Raw genomic sequence first — 24206 nt, forward strand, 5'->3', positions numbered from 1 at the left:
ATGCAGTCATTCTCAGAACCCAAAATAATGAAGAAAAAATTAAATTCAAAGTAGTCCTACTTACATAATTTTTATTGAAATTTCAACACGTTAAAAAAAACAAAAAAAAAAAACAACACAACAGAAAGCAGTTGTCATCGGAAACCACGGGAAGTGAGTCTGGAGCTCTCCACAGACAGCTCGATGAATTTGTTATTGGTCCTTTTAGCGCCCGTTCCTTTCAGGATGGGGGGGGGAAGGGGGGGTCTGGTTGCTGGCGGCAGCAGTCTGTTCGCTGTGTCCACAGTTCTGTCCCGCCAGGCGGGCCTACCTGGTGAAGGAGCGCACGTGCCGCCCCCGGCCGCCCCCGCTCCCTCCGCTGCTGAACTTCCCCCTGGAGCCCCCGCCTCCGGCCCCTCCCCCGCTGCCTCCGCCCCCGCCGCCGCCTCCGCCTCCGCCGCCGCCGCCTCCTCCACCTCCGCCTCCTCCTCCTCCGCCGCCGCCGCCCGCGCTCAGCCACGACAGGCCCGTGCCGCGGCCCCGCGGGGCCCTGTCTCTGGGAGCCAGCCGGTAGCCACCTGTGAGGACGGCACAAGGAGCCCGACCGTGAGGGGAAGATACAGGCCAGATGACACCCACCATAACATGGCCTAAAATCTCACACACAGCTCACAGCTGACCAAGCACATCACACCGCATGTGCTCAAGTCCAAATGCTTTTTGTTTCATAAAAATGTGGTCATGCACGGCTAAACATAGACTAAGCTGAACTTCCTCTGGAGGAAAGTCATGTGTTGTTTTGCTCTCAAACAGAATAATCTGAACATCACTCAGGGAAAAAAAAACAGTTGTGCAGCATACATCTGTACATTTACTTCAGCTGTCAAACACTAAAAAAACACAACATGTAGTACCAACAATGTCCCAATGACGGCGCTCTTAACTCAATTCATGTACACAGGATACGAGTCTACGAATGTCAATAACCTTTCTTCATACACTTATGAGTAATATTTTGGCCTGTTTCAGTAATTGTCACGTTTATAATCCCAATGGGTGTTTTTCAAAAGCGTTGAAATCACACTTGAACACACCAAAAGACATAATTTCAAAACCCAGCTCCTCTGCAGTGACCCCTCCATTCTGATTACAAAACCATTGCGGTCGTGGCCGATTCAGGAAGTAAGAACATCAGGGGAAAACAATCAGCCCCTTCCAGCATGACTGCCTGCCCCCGTGTGAAAGAGTCGCCGTGGCAACGCGGAGCCGCGGCGGCTCGGGTACGGGGCGGCGGAGCGCAGGTGCGAGGCTCGGGAGGTGCCCCGCCCCGCCCCTCCGCCGGGCCCGCTCTGGTTTTTCCGGTTTCGGAAAAGCGCCCTTTCTCTGCAAACACCTGAACGGCCCCGGGGCCCTCGGCGAGCTCGGCGGGAACAAAGGGGAGAGCCGCGGAGATGAGCTCGGCCGGGAGAGCGCGTCTCTGGACAAAAGCGCTGGCAGAAAGGCCGCTGAAAGGCATTGTGGGGAAAAATAAACAGAGGAGGGCGGCGCAGACAAAGGCCTCACGATGCTCTCATCGCTGGGCTGACCGGGGAAAGCGGGTGGCAAGCGCCTGGGTTTTGGGAAATGTCTGCGGCCTGGAGGAGAGGTGAACCCAGGCCCCATGTACACACAGGGTGTAGTTTCACATTGAGAAAAACACACCTGGGACAAAAAATCCCCTGTGATAAGTCAGCGATTCACTGCCTGCACGTCACTGCACTGTGAACTACAGTATACTTCAGAGCAATTTCCCCAATCAAGAATCCAAGCTTAACTTATTTAGTGAATACCGTGCGTTTTCTTATATGGAACTGCTGCATCTCATCTTGGGCTGGTCATAGCACTGTCCTCCTTACCAATCAAGAATCTATACTCATATAAACATATCGCCAGCTAATGCTTCATGGACAAAAGAGAAAACCATAGAAGCGTTCAGGTTCTTTCTCCCCCCACAGACCATATGATGGCAGTGTAAACTTCAAGCTGATCTGTTCCAGACCTCTTCAAGCTAACCAGAGAGGTGTTCTCTGGCCTGTTTCCAAATGTCAACACAGTACACTTCCAGCCCCAAGAGAAAAAAGTCTGAACTGATTGTGCAAAAAAATTATACTGTAATAATGTGAGGGAATAATTAAATGTTCGGAGAGCAGAGAAACCCACAGGGTGAAATTAAAAAAAAAGCATCCACAGCCAATTGTGAAGTCAGAGGCCAATTCTGGAACAAGAGTTCCCACATGAAGCTATGCCACCAATTCAGGCACTTTTCAAGTTCGTTCCAAAAGAGTAGGAAACTGCAATCACTCAATTGCAGTTGTGTGGAGGAAATGACATGAGGAAGAGAGAAATGCTGTAGGCACATTGCAGAAATAAGGCACTGAGGTCTATCAAATAAACTTGTGCAGATGAACGTGAAAAAGGAAAAAGTTTCAGTGTTCAGCTATCAAAGCTGAAGGCTTGCAAGGCTGCTAAAATCTGAAAATATATTTGAGCACTTTGAGCAAGCTTATCACTGATTTTACTTCTGTAAATCTGAAGACTTCTAAGGAGTAAGGGAAACCATGCAAAAAGAGTTTCTCATTATTCTGCTGAATTCCACCACTTTCTGAAATATGAAGAGCTCACTTAAAATACTTGAAAATATAGTATATATTGCACTCACTATAAATGCATGTTCAATTAACAAATGTTTAAAAATAAAATGGCTATCAAGAAAAACTGATCAATGATCACATTTGGCAATGCGAACACCTGCCATCAAATATTATTGCACTGTCAAGATGCAGGAAGAAAATGTGTACAAAATGGCAGCAAAATAAAATAAAATAAAAAAGGGAAACGTATTTGGAAAACTGACTTCAATACAGAAAATATGTTACCTCAAATCATTGAAATAAAACCAGAAATTGAAACAAGATTTAAGAAGTGTGATTGGCTAGCATTGTTATTCAACAAGCAAGCTAACAAACTAGCGAAATATGGTAGCTAGTATTAATTAGCTGACTTAACATTAGCTAAGTAGCTTAGTTACCTAACAGTAGCTAACTCAAGCTACTTATGCATGTTAGAGCTAGCCATAGAGCTAACCAAAACCAGTAGGTTTGTAAGAGTTTACTGACGTATTTCAAGATTGAACTAAAAGCTCGTAACTTATAGTTCCACCTTGAAAAATGTCAGCAAACTCACATACCTACAAGTTTTCGTTAGCTCTATAATAACTGGGAAAGGTAGCTATCACCCAGCCCTACTCTTACATTACATTTCTTACATTTCAGAAACGAGTCCTGCTGCTTTTACAAACTCCTGCATAGGCTTTCTGCTCAGCGGTTTAAAGTGTAGCAGATAAGCAGGTGAGCTGTGGCGTCGGGGGTAGAGCTTTTACCTGCAGGGGGCTGTCTGGAGGGAAGAGGCCCTCTGGCGAAGTTGCTCTGTCCGCCCCTCGCCTCGTTGTACGTCCCCCGGTGCGTGACGGGCGTGACCTGGGCGTTCCAGCTGGACCCGCGCCCGCCCTCCCGCCGGTTGTAGTTCCCTAACACAGACAGGGCGACGGTCAGCCGAGACCCGATAGCCGAGGGGGCGACAACGCGCGGCGGCGGCGGCTAGCGCAACGCAGGCTTACCGGAGAGGAGGACCCCTTTTGGGGCGGGCGGGGTGAAGAAGCGCGTCTGGCCGTGGAAGGCCCCGCGGCCTCCGCGGTTCCCGGTGAACAGGCCCCGCGTGGGCACCTTCGGGGAGCCCTTGGGCACGCGCTTGGGCTGGAGCAGCCCCACGGGGGGGCCGATGTCCTTGAACTCGGCCGCCACGAAGTCGTCCACGTGCATGGAGGGCGGGCGGCTGGTGTTCTGCTTGCGCTGGCGGAAGATGTCATGCGGGCGGCACAGCTGGCCGAACGCCCCGCGGCCCCGCCCCCGCGGCAGGGCCATGATGTGCGCTCGCTTCGCCGGCTCCACGTAATCACCCTTCCCACTGCGGGGGGGTGGGGGTGGGGGGGAGAACACAGTGTGAGGCCCTGGGGTCCTACAGCTGTCTACATTAGGGGCTTTTCATGTTTAGAGGGATTTAAGTCACGTTCTGTCAGAGGCAGCTATGCTTGCAGGAAGAGGAAGAGGAAATGTTCCATAGCCAGAAATCTAAAAGCACGGCCTGCGTAACCTGTGCAACAAGCTGCACAAGTAGAAAAGTTCTCGTGAGTGCCACACACAACACAAATCACGCAAGCTACGCAGAAGTGTATAACACAGCCTTTAGGGTGAAAATATTTACAACCGTTGGACACTTACGCTAAAGGAGGTTGTGTGTGAGACAACATGACAGCTCATTCACAAGAAGATTTCTGAAGGAAGCTTTGACGTACATGATGTAACCCGGTCCCTGTGTGCATGCGGCAGACGGCAGATTTAAATGTGTGCCTGTGTAAATGCTGTAACCCTGTGCCTGTGTAAATGATGTAACCTGTGCCTGTGTAAATGATGTAACTGCCTCCTTGTGTAAATGCTGTAACCCTGTGCCTGTGTTAATGATGTAACCTGTGCCTGTGTAAATGATGTAACTGCCTCCTTGTGTAAATGCTGTAACCCTGTGCCTGTGTAAATGCTGTAACTCTGTGCCTGTGTAAATGCTGTAACTCTGTGCCTGTGTAATGATGTAACTGCCTCCTTGTGTAAATGCTGTAACCCTGTGCCTGTGTAAATGCTGTAACTCTGTGCCTGTGTAATGATGTAACCCTGTGCCTGTGTAAATGCTGTAACCATGTGCCTGTGTAAATGCTGTAACCCTGTGCCTGTGTAAATTATGTAATCCTGTGTCTGTGTAAATGATGTAACCGCCTCCCTGTGTAAATGCTGTAACCCTGTGCCTGCGTAAATGATTTAACAGTGTCCCTGTGTAAATGATTTAAGTGTCCCTGTGTAAATGATGTAATCCTGTGCCTGTGTAAATGATTTAACAGTGTCCCTGTGTAAATGATTTAAGTGTCCCTGTGTAAATGATGTAACCCTGTGCCTGCGTAAATGATTTAACAGTGTCCCTGTGTAAATGATGTAACCCTGTGCCTGTGTGCATACGGCAGACAGCAGCGCTCTCTGTGGACAAACCTGGATGTGATGAAGGTTTCGTGTTTATGCTTGCCCAGTTTGAAGCCCTTGGGGGCCTTGGTGTGTCCGGGAGAGGAGGGCTCCATCAGGAAGGAGCGCTCCAGCTCCGCCTTCAGATCCAGGTCTGGACAGCACTCCTCCGCCAGCCCCACCAGGTCCACCTTCACCTGCAGGCGCAGAGCACAGCTTAGCATCAACACAGCTCATCAATCACATACACAAACACACAGAGGCACACACATATTGTGCACAAGCGCAAACACACAAACACACTTGGCTGCTCACCATATCCAGGTCTGTGTCAATGTCCTCGGACTGGAAAGGTGAGAACCACAGGGCCTTGAGCTGGTCATCAAACACGTCAGAGAGGACGTACACAGTCCTGTGGGAGAGGGATCGGTAAGTACTGTGTGTATAATATTTAACATTCACTTAACTGTAGATTGCCATCCAGCCCTGTAACCGTGATGACCTCTGACCGACGAAAGGTACCTGTGGTTGAACTGGGCCTGCAGGCTGTCGGGGGCCGGCAGAGTAGGCTCCGCCTCCTGCTCGGGGGCTGGGGGCGTGTCCCCAGCGCTCTCCAGCATCTGCCTCAGCCCCACCACGTTCTCAAGAAGCGTCTCCAAGGAGTCGTCTTCCTTAGAGTACTCCTGTGGCACACACACACAAGCACACGCACACGCACACGCACACGCACACACGCACACACGCACACACGCACACACACACACACACTGTCAACTGTGCTGCTCAACACAGCACCAGCTGCTGGAACTCAACACCAATAACACACAGGTACTGCGCAACAATATCACGATTGCGCAAATGGTTTGTCAAAATGAAATGGCTGCCATTTCTATTCGCCGTTAGGAAAAACAGCAGACAGTAAGGATGAGGACTGAGACACAGCTGTGCTGAGATATGAATCTCCTTTCGGCAGCCGTAGGAATTTGCTGACAGCCATGAGAGACCGAGCCGCTTTCTGATTTTTCATTTATTTCTTCTCGTGCTGAACTGCTGAGGATAGCAATTTTTGGGGAAGAACTTCAGGAAAATATGAGTCTGCATTAATGCTGGACAGCTGAATAAAACCGGTGCTCGCATTACCTCCAGCCATAAATCCTCTAGGTTTTTTAAACCAAGAAAGAGGTAAAATTCTACACAAAAGTACTTCTTATCATTCAAACACTCTAATGGTGAAGCAGTCGAGACAAACTGTACATTTCAGTAAATAAAAATTTCTATCTTTCAGGCTTTACTTTGAAGGACGGCTCCGTCTGTGTCTACGATTACATGATGTGAATTTTATTACAACATCAAAGTGGAAGACCAGCTTTACTAAGCAATAACAGATCTATAAAAACTTTGGACTTTTTATGCTTATGAAAGCAGATCAGAATATATTTGGTATTTATCAGTACAACATGAGGCAAAATCTGTCTTAATGAAATTGGGGGAATTCTCCCTTTAGCTGTTTATCCTTCAACGCAGTTTTTGGGCAGTACTGGTTGTACTGGTGGCCCTACCGGGCGAGGGGGGCACTTACCGCGATCTGCTTCTCCAGCTCGGGCAGCGGGTGCTCCAGGGAGTCGTCCTTCCACTGCAGCAGCTGCTTCATGTCCGCAGCGCTGAGGGCCAGAGAGCGGGAGGGGGCCCCGCAGTCCACCTCCATGGGGCTGGGGCCATCGTCCCCACAGCAGCCCTGAGACACACGCACAGACACTCTTACACCTCTGCCGTATACGTCTTGTGTTACAATATATGGAAAATCAGGCCAAGACTAAGAATTCAGTGTGCTTAAACCTGACTGTGCAGGGTGCTTAAACCAGACTGTGCAGGGTGCTTAAACCTGACTGTACAGTGTGCTTAAACCTGACTGTGCAGTGTGCTTAAACCTGACTGTGCAGTGTGCTTAAACCTGACTGTGCAGTGTGCTTAAACCTGACTGTGCAGTGTGCTTAAACCAGACTGTGCAGTGTGCTTAAACCTGACTGTGCAGTGTGCTTAAACCTGACTGTGCAGTGACCCTGGGTAGTGTGCAGCGTGGAGGGGAGAGTTACCAGGGAGTCCGTGTTGAGGATCTGCCGCAGGAAGTCCAGCAGGGCGGACACCAGCTCAGCTGACTCTTTGTTGAAGGCGAAGATGACCCTCTTGAGCAGTGCACACACCGCCATCCCATGTTTCTTCAGAGCGCTGCCAGGCAACAGAGAGAGCAGAGGTCACCGGGGTCACCACTGGGCCCTTAGCAAGAATTGTTTCATCATTCACGTCCCAATCGCAGAAAACTGTAGTTTTCAGATAAAGACAAATGACCTCTCAAAAACATGTACCGGGGCAATCTCTAAAAACAACACAGATTCAAGACAAAGCCCAAGGCAAATATCAAAACTACACAGATTCAAAATAATGACAAGACGTCTCTGAAAAAGATGCCAGACAAAGCCAATCAATCTCTGAAAGCTACACAGACTGCCAACTAAAGACAAAGCAAAGCTCCCACAGAACAAACAGAGAAATCCGAGGCAGGAACAAGCGCTCTGTCCACGCACTGCGCGGTTTCGTCTGTGATCGGTGTAATTTCCGATGCAGAATCTGGCTCGTAAGGGGAGATGGAAATGGCGCTGGCGAGTGACACGCACGCTGGAGGATTTACGGCCTCATTACACCGCAGTCAGCAGCCAAACGCCTCAGCTGCGCAGCCCCGACAGCCGCGGGGCCTGCAGGAGAGCGTCGGTACGAGGGCCCTGTCTCTGCAAGCACGGCTAGGCCTTTTAACGCTCACAGAAACACTCCAGAGCACTGCTCTGAATTATTTTATTTGGTTAACTGAAAAAAAAAACTATATCCAAAAGGATAAGAAAAACTACTCAAACTAAAAACTGTTATAAACAAACAATAAGATGACTAGAAAGAATACATTATTTGAAATTGGACTGAAGGTTAACCCATAAGCCCATTATGCTAGTCCATTACATCACATTAGGGTGGGTCATATGATTAATGTGATGTTTTATTCAAAACACTGCTAATCGACCTGGCACATCCATCAATCTTAAGATCAGGCATCATTGCTTTAATTGGAAATTGCTCAGAATTGGCCTCACAAATAACTTTGACAGGTAAAGGCAGCAGCAGCAGTGGAGGTAAGTGTCAGACACAATACAGGCACACAACTCCAAATGCCAGGCAAGGCTCTCCTGAGTGTGACAGGCTTTGGGAGAGAGAATGGCCTGGAGAATGAAGGAGTTCCCCAGAGCTGCCCTTCACCACCAGCTCACCAGAGCTGCCCTTCACCACCAGCTCACCAGCGCATCAGCGCAACAAAAGCAGCAATGTGGCTGCAGTAAAAACATTAAAGCACACAGCAGCATTAGGCCCCACAGACATACACTACAATTCAAACGCATAAATATACACTGCAATTAAAACTCACGGAACTACACTACCATTCAAACTCATAGAAATACACTGCAATACAAACTCAAAGATACACTACTACAATCCCCGCTCAGAAATACTACAATCCAAATTCACAGAAATTCTACAACAAAAACTCACAAAAATACACTACAGTCCAAACTGACAGAAATACTGCAGTCCAAATATCACAGAAATATCTGACAGAAAATTCAGAAAGTACAAACACAAGTTTTCCTGCCTTCTTCACAAGATGTGCCTTAATGCAGGCCTCAGCCCTAGCTATTGGGGCGTCCTAAGCAGGATTAGATTTGGGGGCCCCCTTACAGCAGCCCACTCCACTTGTCATGGCGGCAACCAATCCAACACAGGCTTAAGTCTACTATTCTGCGTCTCTGCTGGAGTCAATCAGCTCTTCAAATTAGCCAAAAAGCCTTGCTCACTGCAGTTATGTTAATATGCATTTGCTATAGGACCACCAAACTGGAAGTAGTGTGTGCATCATCTTTGCCATAATGTCCAACCAAAACATTTACCCCCAGTTAAGGGCTTTCATAATGGCATGATATGACCATTCAGTACCCCACAGGGGTGTTACATTCTGAGAACATGGTGAGTGGACGTACAGCAGCGAGCTCAAAGTCAGAGGTGAGAGGTCAGAGGTGAGAGGTCAGGACATACCTCTTGAGGTGGAAGAAGCCGTACTCGTGCTCGGTCAGGAACATCATGGTGCGGATGCACGTGAGCACCAGGGCGTAGCTGCTGTCGGGGTTCCCCAGCACCTCCAGCATGGCGTCGCACACCGCCGACAGCATCTCCCGCGACGGCAGCGCGTTGGCCAGCTGCTCCGCCTCTGACAGGGGCGTGTCCGAGCCGGTGCTCACCATGAGGGCAATGTCCTGAGAGGGGAGGGCCACACAATCGTACAGCATTAACCACAACCCGGACCAAATGTGTTTCTAAAGCCAGAAAATACTCTAGCAGATCCCTAAGAATTCTCAATGACATATGTTACTAATCAACCATACGAAAGAAGAATTTTATTCTGAACGCTGGTGAAACACATATTTGTTTCACCACTGCCATTAATATGCAAGAATTTCACTGGTGTCTTAAGATATAGTATTTCACACAACTGCTTGGCCAAGGCTGGTATTACCTCTTTATCTGAGTCACAATCCTAGCTAAAGCCAGTATCCCTGTATTAAATGTACAGGGATACTGGCTTTAGATAGTTAGTTAGCTGGGCTAATTAATGAAGACGGACCTGGCTGACCCTTGACCAGCTTGCAAAAACCACGCAGACCTCGAAAAAAAGTGTGCAAATGGCGCAAACTACACGGCAGGCTTCCAGGGGATTTCCCCTTAAGCCCTCAACAAACACCCAGGCCCATTCATCCTGACCTCACCCAGAGGAGAACCAGAAAAAATAAGAAATTAAATCAGTGGAAAAAATGTGGAACCGGCTTTTCCTGTCCCGCTGAATAGCTGGGGGGGGGGGGTGCCTGTGGCGGGGCGATGGCGCTGCTAAAAGCTCAAACTCCGCTTGGCTTCCAGCCAGAGCCCACGCCGCCGTGTCGCAACGCGCCAGGGCCACCCAACGCCCGAGGTGCCACGCCTCGCTGTCGAGCGATCCCGGGGATCGCCACGCGGCCCGGAAATAAGAGCGCCCGCGCACCGCAGTCACATCGCGCTTCCTGATACGCGCGAGGAGGGACCGGTAACCACACCTTCGCAATCTCTTCTCCTTTCATAGAAAAACACAAACAATTACACTGGGCACGCCTTCACAAGCTATCATTCAAACCGGAATAGCCTGAATGAATGTACTGGAAGCGGGATCCAGGAGGCCACTGGGAAATTAAGAGCAAGAATGTTACAAATGCAAACCTATGTACAAATCTACTTCTGAACGCTGTGTTCCCCAGTTTTCTATAGCTATCCAATGGCTGACCAAAAACTGAGTTTTGTATTGTCCTACTGCAAACCTGGCCTGGAGTACCAAAGATGTGTGAAACTTGATTGATTATTCAGAGTTAGGGCCGGTATATTCAGAATAAATGTTGAAACTCCTCCAGCACAGTTACCTGCATTCATTAAGGGAAACAATTCACAGCATTTTGTAAAATGTGTGTTGTTATTTTCGCTTACGGTGATAGCAATACATACTAAATGCTTGTTTATTTTCATAAACTGTAAATAAAATATTTTTTACAATTTTGTCATGCCTTGTAATACATCTCCCATCAATTCCCATCTCATAGACATCCTAGACAAACACTTTGTGCTTTGAACAAGGGAAACACGGAAATCGCTACCTAAATGGTCTTTCAAGACAATGTTTAAAGGAATGGAATGCTGCATTGTTTTTGGGTGAATTTTTATTTTAGCCTAATAAAACATTTTTTAAAAACTCCAGAAAAAGGAAAAAGGAAATCCATGAATTAACAAAACAAGCTCCAGGATAGGAGTTGCCAACCCCTGAATTAACAAAACAAGCTCCAGGATAAGGGTTGCCTACCCCAGTTCTAGACCACTGAGGATGGTTGCACAAACCATAAATAAATTAGCACCTTTTCCTTATAAACTGCATGATCCCTTATCTATCAAGATTAAACACTAAGTATCAGTGGTTTTTACTTATATTCACTTCAATCTGGTTAAAACTGTTTTCTACAACAAACTATAGCAATACATGTATGATAAAGAGCATGATAATTACTCTTAAACTCTTTAAAGCAGTCGCTTGTAAAAGGATTGGTATGACCTGAAAGGTGAATCATAAATCAGCTCAGGTTCCTCACTTATGTCTTGGGTTTTAAGCAACAAATAATGGCAGGGAACGATCAGCTATTAAGTGGATGATCCAGATGAAAGAACAGACATAGCTGGTTTGTAACCAAGCAACATAATACCGCAAAATGCATACCAACAACAGTTTAAAAAAAAAAAAAAATTAATTAAATAAAAGAACTAACTGACGGAAAAAATGACAAACTGAAATTACAAATGTACCTAGCAAACCTTTCCATTGCTACCTGCTAGGCTGAGATATAAAGTAGGTTTTATCATTTATAATGGGTTATTATACTGTTTAATGTAGAAATCTCTGGCCTTAAACACTTTAGAGTAAGCAACTGAACAGCACCTGGCACATTCTGACTTCGGTAAAGAAGAGTGATCAGCTCCATCAGTCTAACAGGAGTACCCTCCATTAATAAGGAGTGATTAAAGTAGTCAAAGCCCACTGAACCCTGATACATTTACATTACATTTAGGTATTTAGCTTGCACTCTTATCCATAGTGACTAGTACAGATTAGGGATAGGCACGAGTGCACAAGGACTCGAGTACCCAAAAGACAAGGACTGCAGAAGCACTATACAGTACTCATTAATCCACGTGAATGAACATGTTCAGTCCATTATTTATTTTTACATGATGGCTTTAGCAGTTGTTTTATGGGTAATGGTGCTAGTTTTAAGAAGCCTGTCTGTAGCTACCTCAGCAGCAGCTGAGACTTCAAAGTGGAGTTTTCAACATTGTTGGCCTCATCAAGGACACCAGACCAATCAGCACCGATGTTGTTTGACTGCTCTTAATGATTCTCAGCAAGTATTGTAAATTACATCAAAAAAGTTGAGTGAAATTATTACATAAAATTAAAACTCCACATAAGGATGTTTTAGTCTACAATATGTTTATTTAAGGTCTGATTAATTAAAATGATAATATTTCTACAGATTTACGGAACTTTTCGGTTGGTCTATTGCTATGTTTTTTCAGCCAACTATGATAGCCTATATACAATAAAAACATTGTTTTAACCCCCATGGTGCGATCTATATATATATATATATATATATATACACTCACTGGCCACTTCATTAGGCACACCTGTTCAACTGCAAACTGCACCCGTTAATGCAAATATCAGCCAATCACGTGGCAGCCACTCAATGCATTTAGGCATGTAGACATGGTCAAGACGATCTGCTGAAGTTCAAACCAAGCATCAGAATGGGGAATAAAGGTGATTTAAGTGACTTTGAACGTGGCATGGTTGTTGGTGCCAGACAGGTTCGAGTACTTCAGAAACTGCTGATCTACTGGGATTTTCACGCACAACCATCTCTAGGGTTTATAGAGAATGGTCCGAAAAAGAGAAAATATCCAGTGAGCGGCAGTTCTCTGGGCGAAAATGCCTTGTTGATGGCAGAGGTCAGAGGAGAATGGCCAGACTGGTTTGAGCTGATAGAAAGGCAACAGTAACTCAAATAACCACTCGTTACAACCGAGGTATGCAGAAGAGCATCTCTGAACGCACACCACGTCAAACCTTGAAGCAGATGGGCTACAGCAGCAGAAGACCACATCGGGTGCTACTCCTGTCACCTAATGAAGTGGCCGGTGAGTGTATATGTGAGTTTTTCTTGTTTTTTTTTCAAATTATTTGCACAGGTCCAATTTGTGTTCCCAGCTGGACAAAGTAATTGATGGAAGAAATTTACCAGTAGTTTGAAATGAATTAGCGTGTCAGTGACCCACCCCCACCCCCCGATCCAAAAGCCACCCCAGAAAAAACAGAAAAAAATTAAGGAATCTGTGACATAGGTAACTTCCATGACATACATCCAGCCATACTTTTAAAATCATTATCAAAGCTTTTTTCCCTAGGGCATATTTTAGTATTTTCTGGCTGTCAGAGATGGAGATGATTTAAATACTTTAAGTAACTAAGATACTTTGATTAGTGTATCAAGCCTACCCCCTGCTCACAAGAGCCAATAAGAACTTTGTGTACTCCATCAAAATTCCCTCTGGGTACTCCAGCACTGACAATCATCCAAATGCCCATCCCTAGCACTGACTTAGCTAACCCTTCTTCACTGGAGCCCTGCGAGTTCCCGTTCGGCAGCAGCTGGTGTTGACGCCGGTGGGCGTCGTGTGTGCGGTCGGGGGAGCGGGAGGGCGGGGCTACCTGGTCGCACAGGGACTGGAAGAAGGAGGCCGCGAGCTCGCCGCAGTGCTGCTGGTGCAGGTTCCCGTCCGTAGGGGGCGCCAGCAGGGACACCAGGCAGGGGAAGAGCTCGGCCAGCCGCTCGTCGCCGCGGCTGGCGCCGCCGAGCAGGTGCAGGGCGGCCACCTTGCAGGCGCGGTGGGAGGCCAGGGAGTCGAGCAGGGCGAGGAGGCGCGCCGTCTGGCCCGAGCACGTCCGCTCCTTCCCCTCGGCGGGACTGCGGGAGAGGAGGGGCCGGAGCGCACGGTGAGCGCCAGTTCAGTGGCGGGCGAGAGCGCGTAAACGCTAAAGGTGCTAGCGCTAAAAGTACATAAATGACTAGACTCTCATCCTGCAGCAGCAGAACTGTGAGCGAGTGTGCGCGTGTCGTAGGGATCGGCGAGCGCGCGTAAACGCTAAAAGTACGCAAATGACTGGACTTGTAGCTTGGTCTTCTCCCTAGTCTGGCTTGGCATAAGATAGGTCAGAATAGTGTTCACTGTGTGAACTGAACTGTGTTCTTGGCTAAAAATAGCTGCACGAAATGCGTATTGTACCGTACTGAACTGTTTTGTAGTTGTCCAATGACCATGATATGCACTTTTGTACGTCGCTTTGGATAAAAGCTAAATAAATGTAATGTAAAGTGAGTCTTATCCGGCAGTAGCAGAACTGCGAGCGAGCGTGTGTGGTGCGTGTGGTGGGGGCCGGTGCGTGTGTGTGGTGCGTGTGGCGGGGGCCGGTGTGTGTGCGGTGCGTGTGACGGGGGCCGGTGCGTGTGGCGGGGGCCGGCGCGTGTGTGGTGCGTGTGGCGGGGGCCGGCGGGGGCGTCTTACGGCTGCAGGTCCTCCAGCAGCAGCTCCAGCAGCGTCCTGAGGACCAGCAGGGCGGTGGGCGAGGCCAGGTCGCTCAGCTGCACGCACACGCGCCGCAGCATGGCCAGCAGCGGCTGGCAGCTGGTGCCGCTCACCGCGCGCACGATCTCCTGCAGCGCCCGCGCCTGCCCGTGCAGGTGCATGCTCCACAGCTTGCGCGTGTTCAGCGCCACGGCAACGTCCTGCGGCGCGATCAGCTGAGCGGGGGGAGGGAGGGAGGGAGCCGTGAGAACAGGAACACAGCATGCCCGTGGAAATTACCCAGCGTGCAGACAGCAAAACAACATAAAAGGGCCTTGGCAGGGGTGCACTAGTTCATAAGGTTCTCCTACGGACTACCAAGCAGCCAAATCTGGAAGCCCAGCCAACTGCTGATATACAGAATTTATATATATTCTTCACAAAGGGCCAGGGTTGGGGTCAGTCCCATTTCTGGAATCTCCATTTCGATTCTTAATTAGCATATTTGAGTCACGTCATCTGCAGCCACTGCTCATTAGCAGCTGTGACTGACAGCTCTCAGTCCCTTCTCTCGAATCACAGTTAAAATATGGTGATTAAAATATTAGAACGTGGTTGAAACGCAATGGCTAAAATATCTCTGATCCATAAAGGACAAACCAAAAACCCCACACTACAGTGACCTCTCGTTGTGGGGAATGAAGGTTTCACTCGGCACCAGTATCCTCTCGTGTTGAGTGAAAGTCACCCCTGTATCAGTATCCTCTCGTGCTGAGTGAAAGTCACCCCTGTATCAGTAGCCACTCGCTGTCCTGTCTGAAGGGTCGGGGCCTACCTGTGTGGTCTGCAGGGGCAGCGGGAGGGGCAGGAGCTCGGAGAGCAGGGCCAGGCCGGAGAAGAAGCCCTCGGGGGCCTTGAGCACGGAGGAGAGCACCTCCTTCAGCATGAGGGACCAGGTGTTGTTGGCCAGCGTCTCCTCGGTGTCGGTCACCTGCTCGTTGACGCCCTGCGTGAAGGTGAGCAGGATGTCCACCACGTGGTTCTGCACGCGCTGCTCCTCGGGGTCCAGGCGGCCCGAGGGCGGGGCCGAGCACAGGATCATGTGCAGGGCCACCAGCGCCGAGGGGACGCGCGTGTCCTTGAACTCGAAGGCGCCGCCGCGGAGCAGCTCGGTCAGCATGCAGCGGAGCAGCCGCAGCGTGCCGCAGGCGGCCGACAGCACCATCACGCGCTGCAGCGTGGGGCCCGTGCTGCCGTGGAGACGCCAGGGCTGCAGCAGCAGCGCCGTCAGCTTCTGCAGCACCTTGACGAAGGTGTCCATGCCCTCGGCCGAGAAGAGCTGGATCACCGCCAGGTTCCACTTCAGGTCCTTCTGCTGGCCTGCGGGGGCGCCACACACAGAGAGAGAGGTTACGCTTAACATAAGCACGCACACGCACACACACGCAACACGCACGCACACATATACTATTCACCCACACACACACGCACACATATACTATTCACCCACACATACACACACACACACCCACACACACACACACACACAGAGAGAGGTCACGCTTAACATAAACACGCACACACACGCACACACACATATACTATTCACCCACACATACACACACACACACACACAGAGAGGTCCCGCTTAACATAAGCACGCACACGCAACACGCAACACGCACTCGCACACATACACTATTCACCCACACACACACACACACACGCAACACGCACGCACACATATACTATTCACCCACACATACACACACACACACCCACACACACACACACACACAGAGAGGTCCCGCTTAACATAAGCACGCACACACACACATACACTATTCACCCACACACGCAACACGCACCCACACATATACTATTCACCCACACATACACACACACACACACACAGAGGTCACGCTTAACATAAGCACGCACACGCACGCACACACACACACACACACACACATATACTATTCACCCACACATACACACACACACAGAGGTCACGCTTAACATAAGCACACACACACACACACACACACGCAACACGCACGCACACACACATATACTATTCACCCACACATACACACACGCACACAGAGAGGTCACGCTTAACATAAGCACGCACACACACACACACGCACACGCAACACGCACGCACACACACATATACTATTCACCCACACATACACACACGCACACACAGAGGTCACGCTTAACATAAGCACGCACACACACACACACACGCGCACACGCAACACGCACGCACACGCGCACATATACTATTCACCCACCCACACGCACACAACACGCACGCACACATACACTATTCACCCACCCACACACACACACACACACAAACAACATGCACACATACACTATTCACCCACACACACACACACACATGTACACACACGAACCATTAACACACACACACGCACGCACGCACACACAACATGCGCACACAGCATTAACATACACAACTTGCACTCAACTTGATTTATTTAACCCATTTAACCAGGTAAGTCAACAATGAACTCACTTCTTAACATAAACAGAGATCACACTTACCATTTACAGGCTCAGTTCTGACCCTTCATAAAGACAGGTCATATAGCCTACCATTCATACACAGTACTCGCATATCACTGACATGGATCACGGTTCACATAGTCATAAGTCACTTGTCATGAAGCTTAATGATACATTATACTTAAAATGTAAAGGTCTTCTGAATAACTGTACTAGAGAGACCTACATCCTTACAAAAAGACAAATATGTGCACCATCCACGACAGCTGAACAGTGAGAGAGCCCTTCGGCTATTCCGGGACACCGCTTATTTAAAGAAACATTAGACGAGCCCTTTGGAGTGGGGTGGGGTGGGGTGGGGTAGGGGGGTACCTTCTACAGCGTGTGGTGGGCAGGCGATGTGGCAGAGGACCCGGAGAGCAGTAATCAGCCCCGCGCCTTCCTGTGTTATCAGGTTCTCCACGTTCTGGAGGGACACAAAATTGCTTTTAGCTGCTATGAAGCACTAAAGTACTGGAACAATAGCCATGTCAAATAAAAACACTTTGAACTTTCCTTGCTAGTAAAATATCACTAAAACACACACATCACAACTTTTTAGGGAGGGATAGAAAAAATACATAAAAATACAAGTGTTTCGGTGACACAGGCCTCAATGAAATCGACAGTCAGTCAGTCTTTGTTTGTCGCATTCCATCAAAAACATTCAGTGATCACCCAAATTCACCACCCCCCCCAAAGAGTGCTTTCACTAAAATCCAGTGAAAGCCTGTGTGCCAATCAAAGACAAGAACAAATGTTGATTGAGTTCAGGCCACAGTGTACTTTGGCTGCATTAAACATGTTACATTTTAATTATTACTGGCAGTGCAAAGGCTTAACAGCTTTTTATGTTCCTGAGATTGAGGCATTAGACCGAACTGGCTTGCTCTCCAGAGAAAAGTGAACAGCAGAAAATGGCAGCGATGCTCCAGGCAACTGAATGTACGGGGCTGGGATCACAGTTTGTTCCGAAGCTTGTAGCGGCATGCCGTAATCTGACTGGCTGCGCTGGCTGCAGGGCATTCTGGGATCTCTGTACGCATCGCATTAGTTCAAAGGTATGATGTTAATGTTAAACGTGGAGAGGCTGCGAGCCGTTTGCATGCTGTGAGCTACTGTAACCGAAGCCTGCGCGGAGGGGGCTTAATTCTCATGACCTTTAAGGAGAAGGACGGGGGTTTTAAAGGGAATGTCCGGGCCTGCCCGAGGTTGCCTTTCTCTCACCTGCTTGATGTAGTCGATCAGACTCGGGATGCAGTTTATTTCGTACCGCAGCTTCTCCAGGGGCTCCAGCCATTTGCTGAGTTCTGGAAGAGAGGAGCACACCCCTGCCTCAGTCCTGGACTGCCGCCACGCCAGATTACGGCAAAATCCCTTACTTCTGGTGACTTGCACTCAGCAACATCAAAACCCATCACTTGGCTTGGGTGTTGTTATTACCAAAGGGGACAGATCTCCTAATCACATGCTGTGTTAAATCCTGCTACAGCAGCAGGATTAGATTTTTTTAAGGATGGCCAATGGTTTAACCAATAAAACACGGGAATGAGGTTTAGAACTGGGTGACGCCAGCGTTTTCCTGGCTTGTATGTTTGCGGCCTTCAAAGGCCTTCTGTGTTTCAATAATACATTCTCATACATGTAATACACAAGCAGATACTATGGCTGAAAGGTTGCATTATATACAAGATTCCTGGCCCCTGATGTGGACGTTTCATTGTGCCACACAATACCCAAGTGTGGACATGAATGTGAGGCTGACATCAACTCTGCGATTTAAAAAACCTCACTCTCACACACACACACACACACACACACACACACACACACACACACACACACAGACACACTCACACACAGACGCACACAGACACACAGTGTTCATGGGCTGCGGTCCAACCAGCAATTATATCACAATAACAAGGAAAAGAAGGCAGCGCGTTGTTTTCGCGATTAAGCTCGGCTTCGCAGGTGCTCAGTGGGCCAGGCTCAGGGTGTGAAGACATGAGTGACTAATCGCCGAGGTGGAGCACAAGCACAATCTAAGGCTTCTTCTTTGTCATGATGCCATTACATTATGTCCCACATTACACACAAATTAAAGACGCTCTTTTTCAGGGCAAATTACAAGCCCAAGGATGTCTCATCACACAGAGACACTGCGGCAATGTTTCGCTTGGAGGAACCCAAATGCGTTTTGACAAATTAAAATTAAAGCATTTATTTCTTGTTTTAACAGAAATAACTACTATCAAATTGTTCAGTCCAGCATTCAACAGCTTGGCCTACCGCAGTTCTCCGCCTGCGTGTATAATTCCTGAATTATGGAAATTAAGTCAAAATGTTCCAAAAAGCATTACTACAGCTGCTGGGCGGCTCATCCTGCTAAGACAATGATTTCAAAAATAGCAGAATATTGTATACAGTTTTTTTCACATTCATACTGAATACAAAATTCTCTGTTTATATTCAGCTAATGTGAGAAGATACCAACCGATAAAACACAGAAAGCCAATAGAGCGTATGGAGCATTACTAATTTGCCATTATATCGCTGATAAAATAATAAAACGCTGAATGAATGTTTTATTATGATTGAATGTGACATGTGTGTCAGAGTTGAAATATTTCAGTTGAGGGAAAGGAGACGTGTATGTATGTAGAGAACGTTGATTGATCTTTGGGGCGCCTCCCATGATAATTATCGCTCACAAGTGTGTATACCAAAAGAAAAGTAATGCTCCACCCCTGACAAAGGCATGAACAGGAATGCTGGGGTTTCTTTGTGTTTGCTTTCGTGCCGTTAAAAAAACATAAATAATTTTATGTGGGCGGTCTGCATTGCTCATCACTTTATAATTTTCCAAGAGGACTGTACCAGCGTCCTAATCTTTTGTATGGGTGTGAGAACGTTCAATCCGATTTTTTAAAAAACACCTACAGTGATTGGCAGTGATATAATTTTGCCGAGTTTCGTCAATGCAGTTACGAACACCTACTTCCAGTACAGTCTGAAGTAGAAAAGTGTGAGAAACGATGAGGGGGTTAGGAGGAGTTATGACCATGACATGAACAAAATGCAGTGCATACATACTAAAACAAAAAACACCCCGCAGGAGATGGGGGTGGGGGGGTGGGTGGAGTACGTACCCTGCAGCTTGGCGTTGTTCTCGTCGGCCTTGCAGATGGCGATCAGCTGCGCGGCGTAGTGCTCCATCATCCGCAGGTCGCTGGACGACTGCACCACCAGCAGCACCATCATGCAGGCGTAGTTGTACGTCACCGACTTCCGGGCCTTCGCCTCCCTGGGGCGGAGAGACAGGAGGAGAGAGCGGGGCAGCGGCTCAGAGAGAGAGAGAGGGGCTAACGTCGGCCTCTCCAGAAACACACACCGCTAAAGGGCATAAGGGGGTGCCCAGGGCTGACAGTGAAACCCAGAGCCAGAATGGATTCAGTGAGGATTCAGGAGCCTGCCTCCCCAGATCCAGCTATCGGTGTGTGATGGAGCGATTAAATACCCCCCTGGGGTCTCGTTTCATAACACATAAACATTCACACTGACTTAAAGCAGAAATCAAACGTTCACGTGTATGGCAAGTGCATTAAAAATACTAACAGCAATCTAAAAAAGGGAAAAAAAAGATGAGAGCTATTGTTCAGCTGCTAGAGATATGCAGATCAGTTAGCTCTCTCAATATTGGATTACCAAAACCTTAGAGACAAGGCTGGGAGACGTTCACTTTGATTTGAGCACTGAAGCGTGAAGCAATTATCTGAACAAAAGCCTGTAGTCAACTCCTTGGATTAGAAGAACATTCAGTTCCTAGGGAAGTATTAAAAATGGGACCCCAACAAAGGTGATAAAACCCCCCACATTGTTTAGGATTGCCTCTCTCTTAAAACGGTAATAGCAGAAAGACTCTTTTAAAACATCACTGTCGCTTAGCAACAACAGCTCTAAAGCAAAGTGTTTAGAGATTTAGGCCGTCTCAAATGGAAGGCAGTATTTAAAAGCAGCATTTTCACTGTTTTCATTAGTTTGCACACTTTTCCTTCATAGACATGTCCCAAACTGATCAAGTATTACATCACATAGATCCCCTCAGGCTTCTTACTTAAAAAAATAATAAAAACAAAAATAATAAAATAATGGCGTTAAAGATTAGTCACATTTCACTCTGGACTATAAACTGACATTAACATTTAAATGGGGGTATTAGATAATCTAATGCCCCCAATTAGGTCTCTAAAGTGGGAGGCAATAATGCAGTTTACCTCAATTTACTTTTTTAACCAATGGACACATTTACCAGTGTTTTGCATTGTGGGATTCAATACAATTACATTTTCTCGTTGTTATTAGACGGCAAGGTGAACAGATACACAGCATGATAACTGTTACATATTGGATATTTTAGCACGGATTCACATGCTGTTCTACCAACCAGCAAACATGAACTGAAACTGTTTCATTTTATAATTAATGTTATAACCCTTATAAGTCAGCCAGTCTAGCAGATACAGATTTGCTGATTCAAGGAAAATTGAACTGGCATGTGCAGGCAGTAGTCATGCTAGCCCATGGAATGTTGCATCTTTGAAATGCAGGACATGTCAAAATCAGCATTTTACACAAATTCACTTGTAAAAAACTATTTTACCATAATATGCCAACTCACAATAATAACATAATAAACCTATGTTGTTTCTAATTTTATGAAGACACTTGTAACAAAAGCTTGGTGAAACAGCAGGATTACCAGGATGAAATAAGCTACACATAATGTTTCGACATTCTGATCAAAACAAATTTCTGCCACGCAGGCTAATAATATTTAAAAACACTAGGAGCGAATTCCATTTTAATTTACTTATGTTGAGCAAGCCAGCTAGAGTGTGACATTCAAATTAACCGCTTTCTCTTTATCTTTCGCACAATGCTACAAATGGCTGTGTAAATATTATGATCAATAAACACCACCAGACACCAAAAGACAAATGGTGCACATGCGCATATGCAAGCACACGTGTACACGCACGCGCACACACACACACACAAACGCGCGCGCACACACAGACACACACAAGCATGCACGCACACACACACACACACACACACACTTGCACACACACACACACACAGACACACACAGACACACACAAACACACACAGACACACACAGACACACACAGACACACACGCACACACACGCACACACACGCACACAGACAGACACACACACACACACACTGAGAGTGGTCCTCCAGTGTGCACGGGACTCACCCCTGCCCCTCCTTGGAGTAGTGCTCCATGAGCGTGACCAGGCAGGAGAAGTTGTGCTCCAGGCTGAAGACGTGGGAGACGGCGGCGCGGCCGGTGGCGCTGAAGGTGATGAGGTAGAGGGCGTGCAGGGTCCCCAGCACCTCCGCGTTGTCCCCCTCCTCCAGGCCCCCCTCGGCCCCGCAGTGCGTCAGCAGCTCGGCCACGCCCTGCAGGGCGTGCAGCACCTGCATCAGCCACACGGCGAAGTCGTCCTCCCCGGGGGCGTCGCCCGGCCCGCCGGCCCCGCCCAGCCCCGCCCCGGGCTCCGCCTCGGCGTCCGCCTCGGATATCTGGGTCAGCACGCGCACCAGCAGGTTCGTGGCCTCGTGCTCGGACATGAGGAAGAGGAGGCCCTGCTGGGTCTGGGCCAGGAAGCGGAGCAGGTCCTTCACCGCCTGCAGGACGCTGGGGTGGGCGCTGGCCGCCGGCGTGGACAGCACCACCGTCAGAGCCTCCAGGAAGTGCCGCGTGTGCATGTACCTACAGAGGAGAGGCCGCACGTTAAGGTGGTCCACTACAAACCAATGATGTTTTAAAATGCATAGGCCAATACATGGCCTGCATCACACAGTAAGCTGTAGATGCCGTTGGACAGTCAGCCAATAATCCATATACTAGCAGGCAGAAGTTTAAAAATGATCCTGGTCCACCAGGATAGAGAAGGATGCTCCCTTCTGGTCAGAGGAACGGTGGCCCTCACCTGAAGAGGACGGGGTAGGGGTCATCCCTCTCCAGGGGCCCGGTGATGCGGGCGCTGGTGGGGAAGGACTTGACCGGGGGCTGGACCATGGCGTGCGGCGCCGTCTCCAGCAGGTGCAGGAGCTCGTCCAGCACGCCGGCCAGCTTCTCCAGTTCGCCCTCGCTGATGTCCGAGGAGGCCAGCAGGTGGTCCAAGTCCATGGGGCTCTCCGGCTCCGCCTCCTCCTCCTTCCCCGCCTTCTCCTGCCCGGGCTCCGCCTCCGGGTCGCCCTCCATGGCGACGGCGGTCGCCGCGGGCGACAGCCTCTCGGCCCACTGCCCGGCCGTCTTCTGCAGCTCGGTCAGCACCTCGTAGAAGTGGCCCTTCTGCACGATGGCGGTGCCGGCGGTAACCACGCGCACCGTCTGGTCCAGGAGGATGAGCTCCACCAGCCGCTGGTACGCGCTCTTCTCCGGGCCCTCCGGCGTCGCCGTGGCGCCCAGGAAGGCCTCCATGCCCTCGGACATGCTGATCAGCGAGTCCAGCGAGCGCAGCGTGTTGAGCTTCAGGGACGAGGAGACGTGCTCGGCGAAGAGGAGCTCCATGAGCCGCCCCGCCACCCCGCCCTCCAGCAGGGCGGCCGCCGCCCGGGCGCCGCACTCCGCCAGCGCCGACGCCAGCTTGGCGCCCGCCTTCAGCTGCCGCACGTTGAGCGCGATGGGCTGGGAGAGCGCCACCTGCAGGCAGAGCGCCTGGGCGGTCCAGTCCGCCAGCTGCCGGAGCGGGGCCTCCTCCGCCTCCTTGGCGGCCAGGCAGCTGAGCCCCTTCACCATCAGGCCCGGGGCCTCCTCCAGCGCCGTGACCCACTTGGCCCCCCGGTCCTCCCTGTAGGCCTCCAGGAGCTCCGTCAGCTTGGCGGCCGACTCGCTCGCCACCTCGTCCTGCAGGCCCGAGTCCCGCAGCCTGATCACCTCCAGCTCGAACTTAGTCCTGTAGGGGGCGCTGAAGTAGAGCAGCGGCCGGATCTCGCGCTCGTAGGGGTCGTACTGCACGGTGGGCACGGCCGCCAGGTCCTCGGCCGTGTAGACCAGGTTGAAGCTGGCCAGCTTGAAGCCCCCGTTCTCCAGATCCTCCTCATCACTGGAGATCTGCTCATAGCCATCGTCTCCTGCAACACCCAGTTAAAAAAAACAAAAACTAATGAACACACTTTTCTAAATCAACAACTGCTTCTGCTCAGCCCGAAGTGTGGAGACACGCGC

The 24206-nt window shown here is 49.1% G+C and overlaps 1 protein-coding gene across 2 annotated transcripts in view; it reads right to left on the reverse strand.

The window, feature by feature from the left end:
• Positions 1 to 54: 54 nt before the first annotated feature.
• virma (vir like m6A methyltransferase associated) overlaps positions 55 to 24206 on the reverse strand; it is a 34072-nt gene continuing 9920 nt past the window's right edge. For both annotated transcript variants that reach the window (XM_064339980.1, XM_064339989.1), the window contains exons 8-24: positions 22966 to 24112; positions 22227 to 22745; positions 20093 to 20247; positions 18168 to 18250; positions 17274 to 17367; positions 15199 to 15743; positions 14364 to 14599; positions 13510 to 13765; positions 9210 to 9427; positions 7172 to 7304; positions 6658 to 6813; positions 5601 to 5761; positions 5394 to 5490; positions 5109 to 5275; positions 3635 to 3981; positions 3398 to 3544; positions 55 to 557 (exon numbers count right to left, since the gene is read on the reverse strand). In XM_064339980.1, the coding sequence (XP_064196050.1) occupies positions 307 to 557; positions 3398 to 3544; positions 3635 to 3981; positions 5109 to 5275; positions 5394 to 5490; positions 5601 to 5761; positions 6658 to 6813; positions 7172 to 7304; positions 9210 to 9427; positions 13510 to 13765; positions 14364 to 14599; positions 15199 to 15743; positions 17274 to 17367; positions 18168 to 18250; positions 20093 to 20247; positions 22227 to 22745; positions 22966 to 24112 (4712 nt within the window). In that variant the 3' untranslated portion in view covers positions 55 to 306. The remainder of the gene's footprint in view (positions 558 to 3397; positions 3545 to 3634; positions 3982 to 5108; positions 5276 to 5393; positions 5491 to 5600; positions 5762 to 6657; positions 6814 to 7171; positions 7305 to 9209; positions 9428 to 13509; positions 13766 to 14363; positions 14600 to 15198; positions 15744 to 17273; positions 17368 to 18167; positions 18251 to 20092; positions 20248 to 22226; positions 22746 to 22965; positions 24113 to 24206) is intronic.

This window comes from Anguilla rostrata, chromosome 1 (genome assembly GCF_018555375.3).
Source record: "Anguilla rostrata isolate EN2019 chromosome 1, ASM1855537v3, whole genome shotgun sequence".
Taxonomy (NCBI): domain Eukaryota; kingdom Metazoa; phylum Chordata; class Actinopteri; order Anguilliformes; family Anguillidae; genus Anguilla; species Anguilla rostrata.